This window comes from Diorhabda sublineata, chromosome 7 (genome assembly GCF_026230105.1).
Source record: "Diorhabda sublineata isolate icDioSubl1.1 chromosome 7, icDioSubl1.1, whole genome shotgun sequence".
Lineage (NCBI taxonomy): Eukaryota > Metazoa > Arthropoda > Insecta > Coleoptera > Chrysomelidae > Diorhabda > Diorhabda sublineata.
Genome location: NC_079480.1, coordinates 31,826,414 through 31,854,291, shown reverse-complemented (window position 1 = coordinate 31,854,291; position 27,878 = coordinate 31,826,414). Strand labels below are relative to the sequence as shown.

General features: G+C 33.3%; 1 protein-coding gene across 2 annotated transcripts in view; it reads left to right on the top strand.

The window, feature by feature from the left end:
- LOC130446591 (rab5 GDP/GTP exchange factor) overlaps positions 1–24,083 on the top strand; it is a 28,510-nt gene extending 4,427 nt beyond the window's left edge. Inside the window, exons 2-7 of one of the 2 annotated variants that reach the window (XM_056782952.1) lie at positions 6,172–6,283; positions 9,331–9,528; positions 14,598–14,919; positions 16,082–16,496; positions 17,976–18,218; positions 23,212–24,083. In XM_056782952.1, coding sequence (XP_056638930.1) covers positions 6,190–6,283; positions 9,331–9,528; positions 14,598–14,919; positions 16,082–16,496; positions 17,976–18,218; positions 23,212–24,006 — 2,067 coding nt within the window. In that variant the 5' untranslated portion in view covers positions 6,172–6,189 and the 3' untranslated portion in view covers positions 24,007–24,083. Of the gene's footprint in view, positions 1–5,621; positions 6,284–9,330; positions 9,529–14,597; positions 14,920–16,081; positions 16,497–17,975; positions 18,219–23,211 lie in introns of those variants that run through there. The other variant, XM_056782951.1, reaches the window with a different exon arrangement.
- The last annotated feature ends 3,795 nt before the right edge of the window (positions 24,084–27,878 follow it).

The following is a 27,878-nucleotide window of genomic DNA, read 5'->3' as shown; positions in this document are numbered from 1 at the left end:
GTACGTATATCTGCAAAAATATGTCACCTAAGAAAATTCTCGGATAGTGTCTTACGTGAAACTATACAGAAAAATTTATCATAAGGAAAATTCTCGTACTGTTTCTAAAGAAACATGGTCCATTGTGAATAAACTTCATCGAGCATAATCTCTACTTCACGTTAATAATTACTTTTTGAACGTAGCCTAAAATTTATCCAATTCTATAACTTCTTCTAGTGATCTGCTTTCATATATTCCTGATGCTAATGCTAACTTACACAGTTTCTTCTTTATGCCCGTAGTTTCAGCAGATCTTCGCAGTACAATTAATGACATCAAAAATAAATACTCATCTGGAACTGATGGACTTACATCAAAAATGTTTTCGAATCTACCGATTGCACATTAAATCACCTTACCACTTTAATTAACGTTTCATTCCAAAAGGGCAAAATATTTTAATCAATAAATTGCAGTACTATGATTTCAGGGGAACGACTCTCCCTGATCTCACGGCCCTTCATAGGACCATATCTAGTGACCTAATCAACGTGCGATTCTAATCTTCTGTCCCAACGTTTCTAAAACTAAAGTTTTGTCATATAAAAATACATTGCTGCCTCCATTAAATATGTAAATTCTTGGGGCTTGTTATGTACAATTCCTTGATATGGAAGTTATATATTGGCACCTTAGAACTGAACTTATCCACCTCCTTAACAGTTTATTACGCCCTTATTGAGCGCATCTCCGATATGCCCTTCCCTTCTGGGATAGGTGTGGTGCGACTCAATTTTAGTGAATCTTCAAACGACAAAAGAGAGCTGTTAGATATTTACTAGGACTAAAAAGCAGGACTCAGTGCAGGGACTTCTTTTAAATAAAAAAAATTCGAATAGGTTTGCCTAATTCGTAAGCACGCATCTCCAATTTCAGAAAGATCGTTGCATGACTATCCACTTAAGAACGAGGAGCACGCCCTTAATCTACCTACTCCACGTTCAGAATTAGTTGAGGGCTCAATATTTTACAATCCAAAAAAATGGACAATCACTTGCTAATTGATCTTTTTCCGCAATAATTTGAGAACATATTTACCGGAAAGTGCCTTCTACTCTGTAAACGACTTTATTTTTTTTGTATCTTTATTTAGTTTTTGTCACCTAATGTAACAATTTTTTGAAAATAAAGCTTTTCTCTCTCTCTCTCTCAAATTATAAATATTTATTTTTATTTTTCTATCTCAAAAATTAATTACTGACACCTAGTGCTGACAAAAATTGTGCTCCAGAGGTATTTCAGGATTTTTTTTATTAAAATATTAAAATCCTATTATTTAAACAAAATAAATGAAATTAAATAATCCATGAAATCAGAATCTCTAACGATTTGAATCACTTTTGGTGGAATTGTATTTTTATATTCGCTATAAAACGTCTAAAAGTCTTTTGAAATGTCAATTATTGATAAATAAATGGTATAATTATAGAAATATAATATCAATTGTAAGTCAAAGTAACAGATGTGATAAAATATTTCGCAATATTTCAAACACGCGGTTAGTTTATATTAAAAAAAAGTTTAAGGATCATCGAATGAGAGATAGAACCGTTACGAAGAATAATTTTTATCAGTGTATAATAAAAAACAATTTTATTATTAAATAACGAATTTTTGCAAATCACGGGTATTCAGGATAAGAATAAAAGGATAGTTTTCAGAGGTACATTTACTACCGTGATTATTTTGTTAGTTAGGTTTTTGCTATTAGGTAAATATGTATAAAACCAGTTTCGATTGTTGAGTAAACAATATTTGTTACGAAGAAACAATTTAAAAAAAAAACAAGGAAACGTTACATAAATATTATCCTGAAAGAGCTCCGTACCATGGATTTATTTTAAGGTTTTCTGCGACTTTTAAAACTGGCTAGATTAACACAATTAATGCTGATTTCATGGAACCGTTATTTACTGTATCTACTTCAGAAATGGTTAATAAAATCCCCGCTCTTGATCAAACCCTTGAAACTAATACTACAAAGAAACTGAACCAATTTGGGAGTCTTGCGGTGAATTTACCTCTGTACCTTTTCTTGCATAACCGAGGAGGCCAATGAATCGAAGTTTCTGCACCTTTACCAATTCATCGTTTCGAAAATGGTTACTAAACCTTCTATCAAAGTGTTGTGTAGCTCCATCGTGCATAAAAAGTAGACTTCGCTCAATCAACGTTAAATCTTCTAATGTCTTAAGAAAACCAGGTACATATCACCGTTTAAATTGCCAGGTAGAATGGGATAACCTATCAATTTGTTATCTAGAGCTGCTGTTCAAAAATTAACTCTAAATTAGTGTTGGTAATGACCCTTTTGACATTCCCATCACACCAGTAGTGCGCATTATGGGAGTTAAACATACAAACATTTTAATGTTTGACAAAAATCAACTCTAACCAGTAGATCGTCTGGCAGGAACTTTTGGATTTATCTGTAGTGATAAGGATGTATCTGTTGCTTTTTGAGTATCCTCCAAGTACTTGAAGAAGACGTTTACTCTAACTGTTGTATTTTGATCAACTAAATTTAATCTTCAATGCCCTTTAGCTTGAATACGAATGGAGTTACGAAAATTTTTTACTGGGTAAACTCCTAATTTTTTTCAGTTTTCTATCTACCCTAGAAACGGGATCACTTGTTTTTGAAACGCCCTGTATAGATTAATGCTCAAGTCCAAAGTTCGCCTTGATTTAAATTAAATATAGCAGTGATGCTGTTTTTATTATATTTCTGTTATCAACAAATTTCAATTAGAATCGAATGTTGATCATAAATTTATCATAATTTCTATTTAGTTTAGACAAATATTTTGGTTCATGTTGATTTTTGATAGTTTTATCGAAAGAATGCAATATGATCAAGTTACTGCCATATTGGAGAACCTTGAACCTCCTCTTATCAAATTTTCTATTCTAATTATTAAAAAGAAGTGCCGTATATTATTTTTGAAGGATTATCTTACATCAACATACAAATAAAAAATTTAGCTGTTTTTAAATTCTGGAAATAAAATGAAGATGGGATAAATATCGTCGATAAGTACCCACTTTTCTCAATGAATTAAGTATATTAAACTCTATCTACAAATAGCTTATTCGATAGAAAACTTGTCCTCGAGGTAACCCGATACCTGAGCTTTGGCGATCGTTATTACCAAGAAAATAAGAATACATTGTTTGTTTGAGAATATCACTTTTGTCATGATATGATTTCAAATAATAACTTATTCTAGATTTATATAATACAGGTTGCCAATTCATTTTCATACACATTCCTCAGGAGTTTCCAACATAATTTATAGTTTCTTAATTCAAAGCTCGGCCAATTGAATAGGTGTGCATCCGTTACTTATCAAACTCAAACAAAAAATAAAAACTGATAATTGCGGTAACCAACTTTCAATAAAAATGTCATATTAAGAATAAATTATTCGTATTTCAGAACTTAGAAGAGATTGACAGAAAGTTAAAATCTATTTTTATGTGGATATATTGAAAAATTCTTAGCATACTGTAAAACCAAACAAAATTTCAATGTCAAAATATTTTATTACTCAACATATTCTCCTCTAGACCTTTCAAAAAAAAAATATTTCTTGCTCTGCAATCCAGACCTCCACAGCTTTTATTACTTCCTCGTTAGAAGAAAATTTACGACCTCTTAAACTTTTTTTCAGTTGAGGAAAGAGATGATAGACGGACGGAGCCAAATCTGGTGAATAAGGGAGGTGTTCTAGTAATTCAAACCCTAAATCACGAATTTTTTGCACGGCAACATGAGGTTTGTGTGCAGATGCGTTGTTCTGCAGAAACAAAATACCTTCGAATAGCTTTCCGCGCCTTTTCTCTTTAATTTTTCCCCGTAGAGTCAGAAATCTCCAGTTATTGTTCTACCCTTATCCAAAAAATCAGTCATGACTACTCTATGGCAATCCCAAAAAACTGAAACAAGAACTTTTCCAGCAGATTTTTGGGCACGAAACTTCTTAATCCTTGGAGAAACAGAGTGTCGCCATTCCATCGATTGTTGCTTTGTTTCTGGATCGTAGAAATGTACCCAAGTCTCATCCATAGTAACAATTCGGTTTAAGAAGTCTGCATCGTTTTCAAATCGAGCACAGATCGAACGCGATGCTTCTACCCAATTTTTGATTTTCACAATTTCGGTGGACATCTTTCTTCTATTAATTTATTGCGTAACTCTGGTTCACTTTTTTGACGTCAAACTTTACATTGACACTTCTAATAAGTTATTGTTCGTTGCTATGGTAACGCAATATTTTGTTTATGCATAGTCTAGGCTAACTAGATATCAATACATCTTCGTATATCAACTGGAGGCTAGTGACTTTCTTAGATCGTGAAAAATTCTATACCAAAAAAAGCCGTGAGCAGCAGAGCCCCATCACGAAAGTCGAATTTTTCGAATCCAATTGACAACAAAGAAAAAATTGTCATAATGACAAGAAATTTCGAAAATGGGAAGTACAAAAAATCACCCTAGCAACGATCATACTCGTATTATTCATTAAATAGGAGGCGGTCCAGTTCAACAATTACAACGATCAAAATGATTTCGGGCATTTTGTGCTAGAAGAACTGAAGATGATAACTTTGAACTTGAGAAAGACAATTCTTCAACATCACCCCTACTTGTATGCGAAGTTCGAACCCTCTAGTTAAACTTTTTCTGGCCAAAAAATAAGAAAATATAACAAAAATGACCATAAAATGGAGAGGGGTGGAGATGGAAAGTTCCCACCTTAGAAAGGAAATCATCTCGCAACTAATTGAACCTACATGTGGAATTTCATTTTTCAGTCGCTTTTCGTTTGACCTGCAGAGGCGAGAAAAGGTCAAAAACCACTTTTTTTGCACTGCGACCCCTCGAAATATTCATTTGTTTTCAACCAAACTCTAATAACATCAATCCGCCGCCAAAAAAGCCATGTATGCTAATTTTGAACCAAACCGGACCCATAGCAATTGCATTCGTAAAACCATCATAATCGTGTTCAGGAGGTCTCAAAACATGGGAAAAATGATGTGCCCCCCATTTTTCTTCTAGTCATGCCTACCGTAATAGTCTAATTTTTCTTTGAAAAATTCGACTAAAAAATGCAATTTGGTAAATGTGACTGATTATATTATTTTTTGGAATCATATTAATCTTGAACCATATGAATTTAAATCAGTGCTTATGTGGTTATCATGATTTATGAGATATCAGATTTATCAACAAAACAGTTACAACGAGATTTCGATTTTTTGAGAATTTTCATAAAATTTGTTTACTACGTTTACTGAACACACTAAATGTCCACATTCCAAATGACTCTTATAATGAATTGATAATGTTTTTAACCAGTAGCTTACTAAGGTCGATATGGATTTCCTTGAATTTCAAACAACATTTTTAATCTCTTATTTACGATAAATGACCATCACAGTACTGGAGATACTTTGAACCATTCTGTATATTATTTTTTATTTATTATCATACTGAACTCGGCATGTCCCGCCTATGTTTATTCATTACTGATACGATTTTTATATATAAACAAGATGATATTGAAAATCACAAACAGTCTATCATTTTCAGTGTTGTTAAGTGTTGGGAATTTATTTCGTAACGTATTATACAGTGAAACGATAATCTTTTATTTTTAATAAAAAGTGTATTTTTTTTTGTAAAAAAATTACTCAAATTGTGGCCAATACTGATTTCCCTAAAGTCTGAAACCAATGGCTGATCCTGGCGAATCTTCTAATATTTATTTTGGTGTCGTTTGCTGCACTCCAATCAACAAATCTAAAGGATCCAAAGAAGTATCTTACCAATTTCTCAAATACCCCCAGTTTCCAATTGTACAAATGTTGATGACAGAACTTAACTTGTGTGCACACGATCACAGTTTCGTGCCACCTCGATAATCATCATCAGAACTCTTATTACTATTAGGAAATAAATTCATCACAAATAAGTTTGTGAAAAAATAAAAAAAAATATGAAGAAAGCATAAGTTTTTGAAGGTGAAGAAAGACAGACTATAATTTTTAGTGTTATTCTTTTAGTGACTAAGGGTTATTATAATTAATTAATTAATTAAGATGCCTGTGTTAACTTTGCAGAGATCTTATAAGTACATCATGTACGCCACTAAGCAGCCTTCCCTGAGGATTAAACAGGCTGATTTGAAATGTAAAAGTGGGTGTAAATACTATGGAAATGCTGACTGGGATGGTGAGTAACTTTTGTTTCGTTAGCATTATACACTCTTTCTATTCGTATGGTGAATTAATAAACACTGTCTCTTATGTTATCAATTTATTTACACACTACACAATACACTTAACACTTAAAATAATTCACTTATCAATATCACATGAAGAATTTCTGCAATTACTTTCACTATTTCGTTTTTTTACTACGATTATTTATTCAAAACTAAACTTACTATGCTACATAAACTTATTTACATACCACAAATAGAATTCTACAAAGAAACTAAAGAAGTAAATAAATAGACTTTGATAGAAATTATTTAGAAGAAATACTGTAAATAATCCGCCCGCTATAATAAAACGACACATCAAAATCGCATTTATAAAAAATGTTGAAGAAGCCGCGCGAATTCGCCGAATTTTAACATTCCATTGTAGCTCGACAGGGCCGGCCTAAGGACCCATTTGCGAGCTAGTTCGTAACAATTTATAATTTCTATTATCATATAATCATCACACGTAGATTCAACAAGAGCATCTCACAACTTAGAGACTGCACTTGACAGAATACAAAACTGGCAAAAATATAAAGAATTAAAACAAATGAGAGTAAATCAGTTAATATAAGCTTTACAAATAGAACAAAAACATGTCTTCCTCTGAAATTCAACAATAAACAATTAAATGATCAGAAAATACTGTTAAATATCTTGGCACACATCTAGATCGTAGATTAAATTGACAAAAACATATATTTGCAAAGAAAAACCAAGTTATTAAACAAAGTATTATTAGGCGAGCGACAACCACCCCCAAAAATTCATAGTAGCGGGCAGATTTGTACTAAAGGCCAATAATGGTCGATTCTATATGTTTTCGAGGTCGCCGAATCCGAATATTTGAGGGAACCTTGTCAAAAAAGAGTTTCAAAAAAATTCTACTCCCCAATGTTTGCAAATAGAAATATAAACCTCTACGTCATAATAGGACTCATGGAATGTTATGTGTGGTTAGTACTGCTGGAAACTTGGACCTTGAAAGCTCAAATAATCAAAAAACTTGAGATATGGCTCTACAGACGCATCCGAAGATACCCTGAACTGACAGAATCCCCAACGACTAAGTATTGGTCGCACAAGAAAGCTGTTAACAATTATTAAGATTAAGAAAAACATCTTATGCAACGACAAATACCTACTGCTTCAGAACATAATGCAGAATGGACAAATCTCAGCGTCGGAGAATTGTTTCATGTTGCGAAAGACATAGACGCATTTAAAAACGTAGGGAGTAGATGTTTATTTGAATTGTCGTCATTGCAAATCGTCCTAGAATGCCACAAACTGAGTGAAGAACGAGGTCGTACGATCTTTGAGTTCATTCATAGTTGCCGTTTAACGTCGCTGTTTGCTGATCGATCTGCCGTTGGTAACTTTCAACATAAACGAATTTTATCTTTTGCCATTGTCCGCTCGTAGCAATTTCCTTAGCAAGAGCCAATCACATCCGCTTGCGTTTGTCTTGTTTGATCCAATAAAAAAAGCTCTTCTATTCGGAGAACTGATGACAAAATTTGAAAAGGTGTTTTAAGCAAGCTGAAGTTGCGAAAAATTACAGTTTAGTCAATTGGCGAATCCAGCCCTGAAAGTTTTCTAGCGAGTTAGCGGTTATTTCGCTACTGAGCAACATTTGCAAAAGAAAATATAATTTTAGGCAACTTGAATTTCCTTTATCTTCTTATTTATTATTTCTAAAATTGAAAAAAAAATCCCAGACGTTTTTGTCGATTAAGTATTGCCAGGCGATTACAAAATAATTTGTTTTTAATTATAAAAAAATATTCGTTAGGGAATCTGAAATTTATATCACGTATTTATTAAGTAATTACAATAAGACCTACAGACGATTATAAATTATTACCAGACGTTAATAAAATTTGTAAATAAGTGTGATAAAAAAAGTGCAACAAGGATATCTAATCGAGTCATGCCGGCAGCTGCCGGGGCCCGAGCTCCTCCCGCTCGTTATTTTCCATAAATACTGGATAACAAATAAAAATACAAACATATGACGAAAACAAAAAACAATAACACGTCAAAAACAACAAAAATTTCAGTTAACGGCAGCAACGTCTGGAGGATGTAGAGTTTTCTACGGACGTCAAACGGCAAACGTCACCCGCGAAAGGCAACGGCAAACAGAAAGTCAAATTTATAAATAGGATGTAGAATTTGCTACGAACGTCACGCGCGAAAGGCAACGTTAAACGGAGAGTCAAGTTAATGGATAGGATGTAGAAATTGCTACATTCGGCAAACTTCATCGGCGAACGGCAACGGCAAACGAAATTTCAAGTTTATGAATAGGATGTAGATTTTGCCTTGAACGGCAAACGTAATCCGCGAACGGCAACGGCAAACGTAAAGTCAAGATTATGAATAGGATGTAGAATTTGCTATAACTTCAAACGGCAAACGTCACCCGCGAACGGCAACGTTAAACGGGAAAGTTAAATTTATAAATAGGATGTAGAATTTGCTACGAACGTCAAACGACAAATGTACCCGCGACAACGGCAAACGGAAATTCAAGTTTATGAATAAGATGTAGATTTATTAGAATAAAGTAAATAAACCTTTCATAGGTTAAGTTCTTACATTTTTAAAAATCACGTTAAAAATTAAAGGCATAAGAAACTTAATTACTATAAAATGTTAAAAGAAGTTAAAGTTCAATCTTAATTACACTAAAATGATTCTGGCAACAATAATAATTACATCCCGCAGGATCGTCAAAACGACCAACACTTTCAAACCATTTTTGTTGCATATTCGAATTTTTTGGCATCATAAGAAAAACTTCATCACGTGTTTTAATCGCTTATTTTATAATAACCGAGAGACACACTTTCATATTCACTGTTCAGTTTTTATTTTATACTTATGACATCACGCAATATGGCGACCTTCCTAAAATGTTTAAACTACTTACAAAATTCTTTGAATTTTTTTTTCTTCATAATTATTCCTAAAATGTTTCATTATCAATATTCGCGCGGTTTTTCAGGATACTGTTCACAATGCTACAGAAATAAAATGGATTTGGAGAGGCAGAAAAAGTCGTATCAGACTCTACCAGCTGAACAATCGAAGACTAATATGTCTGGATTTTCGAAATTTGAGGAAAAGAAACGACAACAAACGGATAAGAAAAACAAATATCTTAAAAGCTTACCAGTTTTCAGGAAGACGTCGAATGTCAAAGGTCAGTACATCGAATTTACTTAATTAAATCAATAAAATTCCAATGTTTTCTTCATATCTATTTGAGCTACTTGAATACCTCATATCAATTTAATACAAATGTATTTTTTTGTTTCTGATATTCTACTGAACACACTGTTTACACTATTCCAACATTCACGATTACACTGTCTGACGCGCGTTTCGATAACCAAGTTATCGTCTTCAGAGACTGAAGGTAAACAGTTTATACTGAGTCATTTGCATATGCCAGGACTATCTCTAAGAATCACCTCCAGTAGGAAATTAAACAACACTGTTGATAGCGGGTCGCCCTGTCTTAAACCTTCTTCGATTTAGATTTTTTCGGATAAACTTCCTTCTATGGCTACTATATTTTCGGTTTTGTTCAGTGTCATTTTCACCAATCGTATTAATTTCTTAGGTATTCCAAGTTTTGTTAGAGCTCATTATTTAATCATGCCTGTTTAATGTCGATGAAAAATAGCTTCAAATTCAGTCCCTGCTCAAAGCTATCATTCTGTATTGTTTGATTTCTAGTCGATCTTCCTTTTTTAAACCCTCCTTGATACTCCCCTACTTGTTCGTCCCAGTATTTGTTTAACCTGCTTCGAATGAAGCTAGCACTTCATTCATAATATCCACTAAGGTATTGCCCCTGAAATTACCGCAGTCACCCTTATTTCCTTTCTTATGTATGGGACAAATAATTGCCTTGTTCCATTAGCTTGGCATCTCACCTAGTTTCCGTATTTTGTGTAATAAGTTGATTATTCGGTTCTGCAGGGCCTCTTCCTAGGTATTTTTGAAAACCATATCATTAGACCCTTTTTCATTAACAGCAGTTTTAGTGGTTCAACATGGAGAACCGCTACCATCTTGGTATATCCCTTGTCTTGTTTAGTGATTAGTATGATGGCGTTTATTTATTCTCTTCATTATTTTATTCCAACCTCTATTGTCCCTTCCTCTGAAAATATAATTCTGAGATATTCACACGTCGTTACAGTCCTGTGTATCGTCTTATTTTATTTCATCGTCTTGTTTACTATCAATTATCGTCACTTTTTTACTTTACCTACCATCTTGTTCAACTGTTTAGTTTTTTCTTTTATCCCCTTATCATATTTTTGATTGAATTTTTCTTTTTTAATAAATGACAACATATTTATAGTAGGCAAAATTTATTCCGTTTGGTTTTTTCACAATGCTCAAATTATTTTATGGAAGTTTCAAATTTTTTTCGGCAATTTGCATTTTAAACTTGACGTTTTAACGTCATTTCACAAAAATATGAACATATCAAAAATTTATATAACTCATATTCGTCATGTTCTAAATTACGGTAAACATCCAAAATTATCATACCTCAAACAATTTTTGAAAAGTGTGTTATTCCCCGACAAAGGTAAATTTTTTGTTTTCTAGTTGTGATAAATCCATATCGTCGTTTTTCTATTTTCGACGAATATTTTCAACCAATTACTGCATACAGTTTCTTGTAGTACTTAATTTGATTACTATGCTAAATAATTGACAGTTGTTGTCAAATTAAGTCGTTTATTGAAAAAAGTAATCGATTGACTAAAACATGTATATTACGATTAAGAGCCTGTTTTATGGTAGTCCATAAAACACTTAAGATACAGGCCTTCAAAGGCATTTCAGGCACTTGAACTTTGCGTTTCGTCGACATCGAATTCCACAGTGACTTTCTGTCCTACTGTCATACCGTGTAGTAGACAAATGTTTGATAAGCTTTTGCATTTAATGTGATGCAGTTCCATTTGTGACGAGCAAGCTTCAAACTACATATCTTCAAAATGCGAATAAAGAGTCAGTCTCTTTATTGAATACTTTTTTTTTCTAAAAAGTAGACAAATATTGGCCTTCAATATTTTCTAGAACACATTCTTGCACGAAGATTCGCAACAGCTTCATCACACTTATCCACCCCGCCTATCTGCTTGTTTTAGCTAAGCTTCGAGCTAAATATCTTCTGAATGCTAATAAAGAGTCTGCCTTTTCATTACATCCTTTTTTTCTCGCGAGTAATCAACTGTTAAACAACGACACGTCTAAAAAGTAGGCAAATATTGACCACCACATTTTTTAGAACACATTCTTGCACGAAGATTCGCAACAGCTTCATCACACTTATCCACCTCGCCTATCTGCTTGTTTTAGCTAAGCTTCGAGCTAAATATCTTCTGAATGCTAATAAAGAGTCTGCCTTTTCATTACATCCTTTTTTTCTCGCGAGTAATCAACTGTTAAACAACGACACGTCTAAAAAGTAGGCAAATATTGACCACCACATTTTTTAGAACACATTCTTGCACGAAGATTCGCAACAGCTTCATCACACTTATCCACCTCGCCTATCTGCTTGTTTTAGCTAAGCTTCGAGCTAAATATCTTCTGAATGCTAATAAAGAGTCTGCCTTTTCATTACATCCTTTTTTTCTCGCGAGTAATCAACTGTTAAACAACGACACGTCTAAAAAGTAGGCAAATATTGACCACCACATTTTTTAGAACACATTCTTGCACGAAGATTCGCAACAGCTTCATCACACTTATCCACCCCGCCTATCTGCTTGTTTTAGCTAAGCTTCGAGCTAAATATCTTCTGAATGGTAATAAAGAGTCTGTCTTTTCATTGCATCCTTTTTTTCTTGCGAGTAATCAACTGTTAAACAACGACACGTCTAAAAAGTAGGCAAATATTGACCACCACATTTTTTAGAACACATTCTTGCACGAAGATTCGCAACAGCTTCATCACACTTATCCACCCCGCCTATCTGCTTGTTTTAGCTAAGCTTCGAGCTAAATATCTTCTGAATGGTAATAAAGAGTCTGTCTTTTCATTGCATCCTTTTTTTCTTGCGAGTAATCAACTGTTAAACAACGACACGTCTAAAAAATGGGCAAATATTGACCACCACATTTTTTAGAACACATTCTTGCACGAAGATTCGCAACAGCTTCATCACACTTATCCACCTCGCCTATCTGCTTGTTTTAGCTAAGCTTCGAGCTAAATATCTTCTGAATGCTAATAAAGAGTCTGCCTTTTCATTACATCCTTTTTTTCTCGCGAGTAATCAACTGTTAAACAACGACACGTCTAAAAAGTAGGCAAATATTGACCACCACATTTTTTAGAACACATTCTTGCACGAAGATTCGCAACAGCTTCATCACACTTATCCACCCCGCCTATCTGCTTGTTTTAGCTAAGCTTCGAGCTAAATATCTTCTGAATGCTAATAAAGAGTCTGCCTTTTCATTACATCCTTTTTTTCTCGCGAGTAATCAACTGTTAAACAACGACACGTCTAAAAAGTAGGCAAATATTGACCACCACATTTTTTAGAACACATTCTTGCACGAAGATTCGCAACAGCTTCATCACACTTATCCACCCCGCCTATCTGCTTGTTTTAGCTAAGCTTCGAGCTAAATATCTTCTGAATGCTAATAAAGAGTCTGTCTTTTCATTGCATCCTTTTTTTCTTGCGAGTAATCAACTGTTAAACAACGACACGTCTAAAAAATGGGCAAATATTGACCACCACATTTTTTAGAACACATTCTTGCACGAAGACTCGCAACAGCTTCATCACACTTATCCACCTCGCCTATCTGCTTGTTTTAGCTAAGCTTCGAGCTAAATATCTTCTGAATGCTAATAAAGAGTCTGCCTTTTCATTACATCCTTTTTTTCTCGCGAGTAATCAACTGTTAAACAACGACACGTCTAAAAAGTAGGCAAATATTGACCACCACATTTTTTAGAACACATTCTTGCACGAAGATTCGCAACAGCTTCATCACACTTATCCACCCCGCCTATCTGCTTGTTTTAGCTAAGCTTCGAGCTAAATATCTTCTGAATGCTAATAAAGAGTCTGTCTTTTCATTGCATCCTTTTTTTCTTGCGAGTAATCAACTGTTAAACAACGACACGTCTAAAAAATGGGCAAATATTGACCACCACATTTTTTAGAACACATTCTTGCACGAAGACTCGCAACAGCTTCACTACACTTATCCACCTCGCCTATCTGCTTGTTTTAGCGAAGCTTCGAGCTAAATATCTTCTGAATGCTAATAAAGAGTCTGTCTTTTCATTGCATCCTTTTTTTCTCGCGAGTAATCAACTGTTGTACAACGACACGTCTAAAAAGTAGGCAAATATTGACCACCACATTTTTTAGAACACATTCTTGCACGAAGATTCGCAACAGCTTCATAACACTTATCTACCCCGACGACGTGCTTGTTTTAGCTTGAAATCAATGTAGGTTGGATGATTGCTACTTTAGCCTTCATTGTCGTTCTAAAGACATAAAAATACGTCGTCAGACATCCTGTAATCGCTGTAGCCCCACTCTTCCTTCTTGAACTAGTTGATAGCTTTTAACGATTAAAATATTCTGAAAACGGTGTACAGTATCGAGTTTTGGCAAACTTTTTGGTGTAAAATTAAATGATGTTCGAGTTCACTTGAAATTTTGCTCAATAAATCTAATATTGAATAAGTTATGTTCAATACTACTTGACACGAACCGTGTAACCATCAACTTTCTTTGAAACATCCTGTAAACTTTAGACAGATAAATACACATTCATAGTTGTACATAAAATGTCTTTTGTATTTCGTGTATAAAATTCGCGTTTTCATGGCACATTTGAGAAAATTTCTCGACTCTCGTTGGGAAATTAAAAAAAACTTGTTCGGTTAGAGAAAAAAATTAAGTTTCTTCATCTAAAATTTAGCAAAATTTTGTATGTTGAAAACGTATGAGTTGGGCTAATCCGCCTCTGTTGTAAATTAATTATGTATTAGAACTTCAATCAACATTTTATGAAGATAGCAATTTAAGTGTGTAATTATCTATTAGCAAACTAATGATATTTTCATAATCCCCGGAATAAGATCAATTTAGTTTATTACTTCCAATAATTTATGACTTTATTTGAATTCGGTCGGTAGAATAATGGGAGTTTTAAGTTTGATTGAAAAGAAATTGAAAAAATCGTTGTTTCGTTATTTTATAGATGCTAGCAGACCAGAAAAATACATATTGAGGCAACCTAATCCAGATACTGATAAATTAATGGTCGAGTTCATTTCCATATTTTGTCAATGGGGTGAAGGAATTAAGAAGGACTTCTTCAGGTGCAGTCAAGCTTTTTCCAACAAAATTTTAAGTGAATTAGACACAAAGCCAATCGAAGATTTGGCGGAAACAGCACAGAACTACTACAACCTGTATAACAACCGTGTTAACTCATATCCAGTTTACGAAAATTTACCGATTGAAGTGCGGGAGAAATTAGTGGAGTTTTTCGAAAAGTACAGCATGATCACACTTTACAGGTAATTGTTATCTACGATGTGGTATTTATTTTGTGAATCACTATTAACACAAACGTCTTACAACAATGTTTTTTGTTCAAATGTCTTATTTTGGTAATAAAATGCTCGATTTTCGAATCACATCTAACTTCAAAATGTATTTTAATATTTCAAAAATCACAAGAGGTTGTGTAGAAGTTTAATCACTAATTTTGACAAAAGAATTTTTCGTGCTGACTGCACCGTGGAGTAAAATGGTAGCACAACCTTCACTTTTCCGAAAAAAAATTCCTGTGTCGAATGACAAAGTCATGACGAACCCCTCGTTAAAAAAAAAGAAAAAAAAATATTCAAGGTATTCCAATTAATTTTTCAAAATTTTCTCTAGTAGCAGAAAGCTGGCACAATTGAACCCTACTTTTATTTCGAAATTCTAAAATGGCAGGGCTAACTTTTTTGAGTTTTTTATCAGCTCATAGAACTTCCAATATTAAAAAAAATGAATTTTGTTTCGCAGCACAAGTAGCAGAAACCTTGCACAAATTAGGACAACTTTAAATTTTTTGAATTTTGAAAAAACCTGGGCTAACTTTACCTGCATCTGCGTATATTAATCCGTCTATTTTTTTCTGGTTCTAGCTTTGTAGACAATTGTCTTCAGTTTATAGTCTTTTTTATTATTGTTTTTATCATTCTCTCCATGACAAGTATAAATAAAAAAGAACTGCGACTATATCCATGTTTTACTCCCATTTTCATTTTAAACTCCCACGATCTTCTTCCATTTTCATATTCCTATTTTCCTCATACTAATTCATTTCCTTATCTTTGTCACGATGTCATTATGTCGTCTTTTTTATGTAGTAGTACCAATTGATTTTCCTCGGAGCCTTTGAGTATTTTATTTGTGCTTCGGGCTAAATTGATTATCTTTAATATCTATCCCTTTCCTGTTTGTCCTAAATATTTCCACTTCTATGTTCACTCCTCCACGCGCTTTTCCTATTTTGATTTCTCTGTCGCTTCTTCCAATTCATCTTTGTCTTGTCTAGTTTCTACTTCTGCGGTTGAATTTTTCCTCGAAGAATTCTTTCCATGTCTCTATGTCTTTCGTGTTTATTTTTATATGGTTTTTTATCTTTCGCTATTTTTATAAATGAAAAAATATAATTTTTCTTCGCAGTTCTCTTTTCTGTCCACAAACAACTAATGACGAAGAAAAAGATTTAACTATCCAAGACAGAATACGCAAATTGAGTTGGGTGAATGCTCATCATCTAGATTGTTGCATCAGTGAAACTAGCATCGAAGTCAGAGATTTGGTCTACACGGCAATAAACGATCTTCTCGGTATGGATTCGATGAAAGCGCCACAAGAAAAACTCGCCTGCGTTGTCAAATGTTGTAGAAGTGTCGTAGAGGTATTACAACATTGTCAAGGTGGTCCAGTGAGCGCCGATGAATTTTTACCTGCTTTGATTTTTGTCGTGTTGAAAGCTAATCCTGCTAGATTGAAGAGCAACATACTGTATGTTACTAGATTTTGCAAGGATTCCAGGTTAATGCAAGGCGAAGCTGGGTACTATTTTACAAATTTGGTAAGCGCTTCTTTCAAATAGCTACTACTATATCTCAACGTTTTCTCTTATAAAAATACATTGCACTCTTTTTTATTAAATAACCCCACCATTGACGTCGTTGAATCTGTAAAATTCTTAGGGTTTATTGGAACATTTTGTATATCCTCATGGGTTATTTTGTTAATTACTTTGGTTATCCTAACTTTTAAATCAGCAATATTGTCTGGTATATAAAAATATACTTTAGATTTCAAATAACCTCATAAGGAGTAATCGAGTGGAGTCAAATCGGGAGATCTAGGCGGCTATTCAGTGGTTCCACGTCTCCCAATCCATCTTTTTGGGAAAAAAAATAATTTTTAACTGTAAGTGCAAAATGCAGTGAAGGTCAAGTTCTCTAGTTGTCTTATGCGAATTTTCCTCAATATCTAGAACAGTGGTCGCCAAACTATTGAGTTGGAGAAGCATCTTAACATTTATAAACCTTTTAGAGAGCTACCTAAGAATATTGGGCCAAAGAAAGTACACAAAATGGAATTTAAACCAGTTTATTACAAACGAACATTTAATTCTAGTATTAATCAAAATATATATGAAGTCTAACACAAAAAGTTTAAATGTTCATTTCAATGAAAGTAGTAGAACTCTTTTTGGCTATCAAGTATTTTCTTGAAGATTGGAGTATGTTGTAGCTGCCATTCTAATGCAGTTGTCTAAATGTTCATCACCAATAGAATCAGTTTATGAGTGCCACTAGCATTCGAACATGGCATAAACGTTACCCTGTCAGTTTTCAGCCCTGGAGCACTTGTTTCAGCACGATGGACAAATGTCTTTTCAGGCAAAATAAAACGCTCTCATCTGCATTATAGATTTGGTCGAGAGTTGGGGGCCTAACTCTTAAACTATCTTCTTGAAGTTATCTTAATATGGGTCGACTGTTGCGGTCGCCCGTCATACTTGGCAGACAAATTCCAAAACGATTTTTAAATGTTTCAAGCCAATCTTCACTGATTGGAAAATCCCCATTATTTTACCGTAGTATTTGGCTTTTTCTTTGAGAACTTTTCCTGAGGTCAGTGGATGCTTGTTTCGCTCTTAGAGGAACCTAGCATACAAAACTGTCTTCAACCTGTACAGTTTTTTCGTATATTGAGTATCGTAGCACTTCGTATTCATTTGCTAGGTTGGATAGCTTTTCACCTTTTCAAAATCTCCTTTTTTTAAGCAACGTTGATGTTTGGTGTTTCCATTTACATTGTGATGACATTTTTGTCACAAATAAACTGATACACTACTAAACAGCAACGTTGAGAATAACACTAAAAGAATAGATGTTCACGATACATGAAATAAGAGGTTACTGGGCTGATCGTCAGTTGTAGTGTTGAGTATGAACGTGATTTCCCCCCCTCCACACCTGTCTGAGAGCGCCAGATCAGATTCTACTGTACGTGTTTATGACAACCGTTTGAAAATTAATGTTTGTTCTTACAGTGTTGTGCCGTTTCCTTTATCGAAAATTTAACAGCGGAATCTTTGAATATGCCGCAACAAGAATTCGAAGCTTACATGTCCGGCGAGTTGACAGTTGTCAGCGCATGGGAATCTGCATTAGTTGCCTGCGAAGGTATGCATCAATTGTGCGAACACCTTTCTCTATTAAAAGGACTTTCTGAACGAACGACAACAGTTCAAAATACCACTCACAAATTGAGCGAGGATATGCAAAAATTGAAGGTAACTGTCGCTTGAACTATTCTGTGTGAATTAAAACAAAAAAAAATCTGTCTTATAAGTAACAAAATGGTGGGGTGAATGTACCTATAATGTAGCTTCGGGCTAAACCAATGATGGTTGACCATAATCTTTGTATTAAAACTACTTTGAAATAAACTATTCGTTAAATAATAAAATAATTAATTAAATTTGGTTTCAATAATCCGACTACCGAACTGCACGAACGAAAAACTATTAAAAATTTCGTATCACCCCGTTAAATACCAAAATTTCATTGTACACAAAAGCTATGAATAGTTATATAAAATAAAAGTAAGTAATTTGATACTTTAATGGAACTTCAAGTGACTAAGGGACACTTGGATCGCTTAACTATGACGTTGGTTCCCATTAGGGGCGGCTAGTATACAATCTTAACGAATACAATAACTTAAAGTTAGGTAGGTAAATGCATAATTCTTTACAGTCACAATCATATAAGATAAATTAGGTGCGATGCGTTGATGGAGGGCAACTTTGTATCACTTAACTAGATGATTAACAGATCCTAAGAGTTCCCAACACAAGGCAATGTTGCAATTTTAAATAGGAAATTATTATGCTTAACATCAAGATTGTGTTTTATTAAGAGTATTTGAGCGTGCATGTAATTTTTTTATGAAAATAGTTCAAAACTATAGGTATTGATAACGCGAAATTTGCGTGGATTTGCAAAACCGGAAAATGTTTAAAAAAATTGATAACTGTTTATCTCTCATGGTAATGGTTTCCCTAAAGTGTATTCGATAGAAAATTCCATTTTCTTTCAGAAAAAAATTTACACAAACAAATTCTTTTGGTTTTTCTCAATAAATTTGGAAATTAAAAATGAGAAAAATCACGAAAATTATGTTTTCAAGACAATTTTTTTATAGAAAACTATAAAGAGTTGTGAAAGTCATCATATATTATTTTAGGTTGAACTTTACCTGCGAATAACTTTTAACCGAGTTAACCACACAATAATCCGTTGAAAAACATTGAGATTTCAAAAATAAATCCTATCTAATTTAAATGATAAATTAAAAATCACGATGTAGCACCTCTAAATATTGATATTAAGGGCTCAAACTTTTTTTTGTCATCTTGAACGATTTTTTCGTAGTAGCTAAATCTCCATGTCTATTGGCGCCCTTGCTCAGGTTTTTTTGGTTGGTACAAGTGTTTTGATAAGTAACTAGTGCCACAGACATCGCTGTAATGATTATATCGATGAACAAATTCTTACTGTGGTGCAAAACTTGTTGTAAATAGATTTCGTAGTATCTGTATTCTCAAAAATCGATCTTGTCGCTTCTCCATATCTATTATCGTCCTTGTCCAGGTCTTTTTTGGTTTGTACAAGTCCTTTGATAACTATCTAGTGCTACAAACATCGCTGCAGTGATTATATCCATGAACAAATTCTTAATATGGTGTTGAACTTGTTGTAAATCGATTTCGTAGTATCTGCATTTTCAAAAATCGATTTGGACGCTTCTACATGTCTATTAGCGTGCTTGTCTATGTCTTGTCTTGTCTAAGGAGCATGTATAACTATGAATATTTCAAATTTTTTTGACTGACTTGTATACAACGGTTCCAAAAACAACGTGGAAAATTTCTAATTGTCAGGTGGGCAATCAACGACTTCTGCAATGAGCAGATAGCAAGATAGTCTATAGAAGAAAATCTCTGATAGTTTAAGAGGCGATTCCTGAGACTAAGTTTAAAAAAATGTTTCAATAAATGAATTTGTTTATTTTGAAAAATAAATGTATGAATAATTTTGTGTTTCATTGATCCATTTCTAATGTATAGGATAAACAGAAATTTGTGATACTATTTTGAACCCTTAACTACTATCCTCGCAAGAGTTGTATATCAAAACTATCCAAGAGTCAAGGTGGCCCACTATTCTATTTTACTAGTAAAAACAGATCGAAATAAAATCATTTATTAACAGAAAAAGGATGAAACAAACATTATAAAACGAAGTTTCTAATAAAACATCCTAAAGATACTTTGGGCACATTGCTGGTAAACTGGTACTTTGCGGGAATCGCAAAAATGTTCATTTTGCGGTCGTTCTATAAAGAAACGATTAGAAAAATTTTAAACGGGGAATTAGGCACGACAAAAGTTTATTGATGCTAAAAAATCTGACTCCCGACCAAAAGCTCTTGCCTCAACGGGTCTGTCCAGATTTCCCTCAAAGTTAGAAAAATATCTGCTTTGAAAGGGAGTCTCGTTATTCAATAGCCAGACCTCCTATACACAAAAAGTCCATTTCTCGGCACTTGAAATTTCAAGGTTAGGTTTAACAGGTGATTTCTAAATCTCCAATACACTAATTTGCTGTTGATCACATTCATCTTAGCAATATCGCACTGTTACCTCTTTTCACATTCATTCTTCAGCGTTACATTACGCCGTTAATGCGTTAAAGTACATAATAATTTTTGAAGGCTTAGATCGATCAAATACTGGTATTTGCCGCGGGTAGGAGTTAAGGGTTAATAAAGGAAACTATTTTCAAAATTCTTATTTCTTGAGTTTGAAGTTTCAATACCATCGAAAGTCGAACGAAACTATTATATAAGTCTGTACAATATCAGGGCCGGATTAAGATTTATAAGACCCGGGGCTAAAATAATGTCAGGGCCCCCTTAAGGAATTCGGAAACCTGGAAAAATTAAAACAATATATATTGATACGTCCGGGGCTATAGCCACCCGCAAGCCGCTGGCTTAATCCGATCCTGTAGAATATGCATACAAGTGATCTACTTTAGTATTTATCATGTGTAACTGACATCCTTCAAAGTAAAATTTGTGATGGGTGATCGGTAAATATAAACCGTTCACTATCCGAAATAGTTTGTTAACCGAATTCGATTAATTTATTCTGGAGATTCTCAAAATTAATTTTGAAAAAATGTCGTGTACAAGTTTATTTATTATAGATATAATAAATACATCTGTATAGTCTTGCCTATTAATCGACCCTTTTCCATTCAAAAAACATGCCAAATGTGAATTGTTTTCCTTTATCCTCCAGGATTTTCATGGAATGATGTCAATTTTGTTCTCCAACTTTTTTTAAAAGATCTATAATGGCATTGCTCCTGTTTTTCCTGTTCTTCTTTTGCAGAAGGGAACACATTATAAAGAATGAACTCAAAATTTAACAACTGTCATTTAAAAGATGGTACTGCGTCTAAATTGAGTAATTTTCTATTTTTATCAAAAGATAAAGACATTTCGAAATACTCTCTATAATTTAGAATTGTTAGCGCAATTGAAGATCTAAATACTTGAGTCAATTTGGCAACTTATTTATTCTCCCTAGTATCGAATATTTAATTACATCTTGTTAGTTGCTTACCAAGAATTGATTATATATAGAGATAATCAAAAATCTTACCATTGAGTTGGTAGATTTAAGGTCAATTTATAAACCTCGTCCACGCTCACGCCCTCGTTCGCATTCAACGTAAATTAAACAGATTACGAAGTGCAATTAATAAAAACAAACGTTCATGTTCGAGCTGAGAGATTGTTTTTAAACTTTTTAAATAGTTTCCAACGTGAACTCGAACGTCTAAAGCCGACGGGTGCGATCGTAAGAGTTTATAAATGCATCTTTAACCTACATCCTTAAACAGTATTTGAAAATTATTTGGAATTTTGACTACAGTGCTTTTCCCAACCAACCGACCGAAGCAAGTATTTTCCAGTAATTATGCCTTGAATTTATTGCGAAATCCCGAAAAAGATTTTACTTGAATTGGAAAATGATTGTGCATTTTTTTGTATTGTAAAGTATTGAACCGTTAATTAAGTCTAAACGTAGAGACGTAGGTAAAGGTCGTGTTTCGCGTTCCTGTAGATAGCTTTCTACAATTAGAAAAGCGTTCTCATTAATTTTCAATTAGAGTAAATAAAATTATAACTCGATTGTTCGAAACAGTGCAGGAAATCTTGTAGTTTAATTCGTTTTCAATCGCATTCAAAATGTCAATACAAATTTGCATAAACTTTTCGTATGTTGAAATTTTCAAGTAAAATTTGTCACACACATTCCTTGTCAATAATTTCATAAATGGTACGAATACTTAGTCAACGGTCAGATCGAACAAGATTGCTGATTTTTTTTTATATTTTCTTCCGTTTTTGAAGTAGAAAGACAACTCGAACTTGAATCATCTTCAACATCTTCTCGGTCATCTTGAATACTTGTGATCGCGACAAAAATTTATTGCCATACACTTGTTTCAATTGCTTTATAAGTTTCAATTTAAGTTTTATCTGAAATTTCACAACAATCTGATGTCTATTTTTAGATCAATCATTTTTACGGCAAAACCAAAAAAAAACGGCCACGGCTACACTGATTTGTATACAGACTTGGCAGGCATCATATTCGAAGGCTTTAGGCTAGACAGATGACAGTCACTAAGTTAGAATATCTGGAACTGTTGGTTATATTCATACCGAATACATTGTTTACACTAACACTACACCAACACTAATTTATAAGTCAGTTGGTTTTATCTTCGTGGTAAAAACCGTCAACTGATACGTAGGAAGCATCTATTGCATCAGCTGACCAGGTTTTCCTCGACTCACTACTAGCGGATTTTTTTATATATCACAGCAATATATAAACAATCAGCTTACAAATTTTCAGCTGGAAAGAAATGACTGAGCCGTAGATGACGTTCACTAGGTTTTATTACATAACTCTCTGATGCATATCACCAATTATTATTAAATAATTAACCAAATTTTCAAGTTTCAACGTTGCTGATCAAATTTGGAATAAGTTATTCTAACATATTAAAAATTAATTAAAGTGATTAAATGTATACTGTTGATACATCTTAATTGACTGATTTGTACTGCATGTAGTTGGTAGTTACATCATCATTTTTTTTTAAAAGATGAAGTCATTTATTATTTTATTTTTACAGGAAGAAATTTGTGAAAGCGTAACAGCAGTACTAGCAAGAACTCCATTGATTATCAAACCGAGAAAAAGTCCATTAACCTTAACTTTAACCAAAGCAACATCTTCGTCCGACAAATTAACAGAAAATATCATTCCACCAGAAGAAGAAACCAGCACTACGAATCAAAATTATTACTTACAAAATTTATCGCTTAGTCAAATGAACGCATTAGATAGTACCAAAAATAAGTTGCAATTGGATATTATACCATGTCTTACAGTACCTCAATCTTTGGATTCGAAAAAATCCTGCACTAAAGAGGCTCTGCTGTCTCCAGCTCTTGATAAAAGCGTTGAAAGTATTACACCAGATGATAATAGCTACTTAGGTTTATCGAAAATAAATTACGACATTGATTTTTCCGATTTAAGTACCGAAAACAGTATCGCCGAAGATCTTACACCTGATAAAAGAAAATCTCCAACACCTAGTTTCATTTCAGATCCATTTTCTCCTATGGGATCCTCGTGTCCCGTAACACAAACTCCTCTAATACCTTCCAACGTATTTGTGCAAAATGAATCCAAAATATCGATACAGTCAGATAATTTCGTTATTCCGTTCTTAGAAGATTCTACCTGTGAAGAAACTTTATTGGATAAGACCGGAGAAACCCCCATGACAGGTTTACCACCACCATTGAAACCTATAATGTCCGAGTATTCTGGGTTTTCTAAACAGGGCTCGAAAATCCCTAGTATACCGTGTAATACGGGTGATTTGGGTGCGGGTCATTCGAAAAATGCATCTAATTAATCTAAGCATAAAATGAGATTTTGATTGAGTAACGATTACATAACCTATAAATATGTAATATATTTTTTATCCAAAAACGTGTTTTACTGTCCCCTGAAAAGAGTTGCATACGATTTTTTGAATAAATTATTAGTTATGTCTGGAGCGACATTTATTTTGGTTTCAACCACTTTTTCTGATCATCGACCACCCTTCCAGAGTATTTTTTAACACCAATTTGTATTATTACGAATCACAACCGACTTTGGTTCTAACTACCCCGTAGAACTCGATACACTCCTTTATTATTGTAATGAGGATCATTTAAAAAAATGTAACTTGAATATGGTACAGCATTCTAGAACACGCTGTTACATTGAAAATAATTTGAAAATGTAGAAATTTTTGCCTCAAATTTATTTATTTCATCAAAATAATCTCTCGATAGATTGACCAAATGTAAGCAACTTTTACTCTACAAAGTTTTTTCATTGATACCGCACCAACTTAAGTTGTTGGTGAACTAATTTACTTAGTGGAACATCAAAATTTTAGTTTAAAATTAGTGTTAAATCAAAATTTGCGTTGAATTTGATTTTTGACACATTGATAATAAGAGTGAAGAATGACAAATCATGGTCGTTCTGAGGTCAAGTTAGGTTGGAGAAAAAAATTTAATTTCATCCTTAAGTTTGCAAGTAGTTGAAAAAATAATAAATATCTTATAGCTAACGTAAAAAATCCGGACGATATGTATATTAGAATGGGAAAAAAAAGATTTATTAACGATCGAGACTTTTCACATTTTTTCATGAATTTTATCAGCAAAATCATCAAGGTCAAAAATGTATCCAATTAAAAAAACAAAGAGATTCGTTGCTAAAGGACCTCTGTAAATTCAATAAGTTATTGCTTGTCGAAGAATGGTTATGTTTGTAGAACCCCGAAATTTGAAAACTTTAATCTCAAATAACTTGAAATTGATGAAATTTTTTTAAAAAACTCAAAATATCTTTCTCAAAGTACATAAAAAAACCTGGGCACTGATTTATAACAAAAATAAGATTTTTTTTCTTGAAAAAATATAATAATTATACCCTCGCCAGTACCACCCTAATTGAAATTAATCATAATTCACTTGCAATTAACTTGATGTATTATTGATATGAAAAAATATTTTATTAAATTGCAATTTTTCTTAAATAATCCAAAAACTATCCATGTTATGAGAAAATGTTTCAAATATTAATTGTAGAGTTTTTTTTTGCAAAAAACTTTGAGCTTTTTTAAATCTATGTATGTGGTTTATGCAACCCTTTTGAGGTGCATCCTTTTCGAAACGAGGCATTAATCAATATTCTGTTGAAGTACTTGAAATCCCCTACAAAACGCTTTTTTAAAAAAGTGTCTAGCTTGAAAATTGAGCGAGTTATTGTCGAAAAACCCACTGCTTTTTTTTTCAGAATTTCCAAATATTGAAGAATTTGAAAAAGAGAAACGTGGAGCGTTCAATCGAGCAACAGCTAGCACGAACGAGAAGAGGAAGAAGATATTAGTGATGATGAAATATAATTATTCAAAACTGTTTTTTCAACTTTACTTCCCCGGCTGGAGACTCTTCCTTGGAAAGTGGTATTTGGCCCCAGTTAAAAAATATAATTAACTGGTACTTAGAATAGGTAATATTAAATTGGACGCCACGAGCTTTTTAAAAATTTCAAAATAAAACATTCTTGTTTATTCTTGGGTTTAATCCAGAGTTTGAACTTTAGTTTAATCTTCAGTTTTACTCAAAGTTGTAAAATTGCGCCTAAGAAGGCTACAACAACAACCTATTTAATTTAACAAATTCCAAGTTTTGTTTTGTCTCAGTCTTTTTTCAGTTTTACACGTTTCAGCTTCGCTACCGTTACCTAGCACAAATTAAAATTAAAAGCGCTCCGAAAGATGGCGTCAGCTCCAGAACGTATTGAGTTTGTAGCTTATTACAACCCAATAATCAACTGCATAATCATTGCTCCATATTTTTCTTGTTAAATGTGTGAATGTTGATTCAGATTTTTTTAAATTTCAATTTTATATAAATAACAGGTTTATCTCCAGGAGATAAGAAAAAAGATAAGATATTTTCGTAATAGCATCAGCATAACTAATGAAGATTAAATACGGACAAGTGAAATAACGAGATTTCAATTTGTCAGGTATTTGATACAAAAGGTGTGATAAATAGTACTTACCTGAATAATTAACGTGAGTTTCTGATTATGTCTGTTGTGACATGTGACATGACATATAACAAATTTCAAAATAAATAGTTTTAAGTAATATCCGTAAGAAGAAAGTAATGGATGTACCAAAAAGTAACAAATGTGTTCAGCCGAACTGTCCTTTATGAATTTTCATTCAGATATGTATCGTATAGAGTAGCATAGCAGTATGAATGTTTAGACACCATACACATGAAGTCTATAGTCTCCATAGTTTGGACTATACTTATGCTAACTTAAAATCTGATCTCAGCGCCGTCTACCAGGTGCAACTGAAACTCAAATATACTTTTTAATATCTGACACAACTGCAGCGCAGTCTATCGGAATTCTATGGAAAACGTTCTAACATCAACAACAATTTAAAAATAGTTGATAAAACATTATCTACTTGATCGAATTCTCGAATCCCCTTGAATACACTCAAAAAATCTCATCAAAATCGGCGTTTAGAAGGAGTTCAATTACAAACACACGTACTGAAGATTTCAAATGAACCCTGAGTAGTGATCAAACGGATGCAAATTAGGGGCTCTAGCCGGCCATTCGATCGTTCCACGTCTTCCAATCCACCTATTGGAAAAAACTTCGTTTAAATAATTTCTAACTATACTTGTTAAATGCGGCGGAGCTTGGTCTTGTTGGGATGATTAACATCTGGAAAAGTCCTTGTAATGTAGGCACTAAGAAGTTAATCAAAAAATCTAGAAAACCTCACCATTAACTGTGCCCCCCAAAAAATAAGGGCCAATAATTTTATTGTTCATGATACTAGCCCAAACGTTCACTTTTTCAGGATATCGAGTGTTTAGTTTTGCAAGAATACCACCCTTACAAAGTTCAGTTGGAAGACAAGATTTCTGTGAATTCATGATGGATAGAATGAACGCAGTTCTGCAGTTTATAAACAAAATAGTTTTTTCTGATGAGCGACGTTTTATTTAAACAGAACTGTAAATATTGAAGCTTAGAAAATCCTCACTCGATATCCTAAAAAAGTGAACGTTTGGACTGGTATCATTAACAATAAAATTATTGGATTTGAGGGTACAGTTAATGGTGAGGTTTATTCAGATTTTTTGATTAACTACATTAAGAAGACTTTTCCAGATGTTAATCATCCAAATGATCTATTTAACTAACAAGACGAAGTTCCACTCATTTTGCAAGTACAGTTAAAATTATTTAAGCGAGGCTTTTTCCAATAGGTGGATTGGAAGACGTGGAACGATCGAATGGCCGGCTAGATCCCCCGATTTGACTCCGTTTAATTACTTCTTAGGGTTTATTTAAAATCTAAAATAAATTTCAATAGACCAATCGATATTGCTGATTTAAAAGTTAGGATAACGGAAGAAATTAACAAAATAACACTTGAGGTCGTTTAAAATTATGTACGAGAATTCCAAAATCGCCTCGGTTATTGTCAAGAAGTGAATGGTGGTTATTTTGAACATTTAATTTAATTGTAAACTTTTATGATAGAGACATTATCAAAATTTAACTTTTTAAAAATTAATTTTCTCATTTCTGATAGCACCAAATTTTGAAAAACTATATTGCTTAACAGAGGATTAAAATCTCTTTCTTATTTGATATTTTCGAGGGGGGTAATATTTTCATACT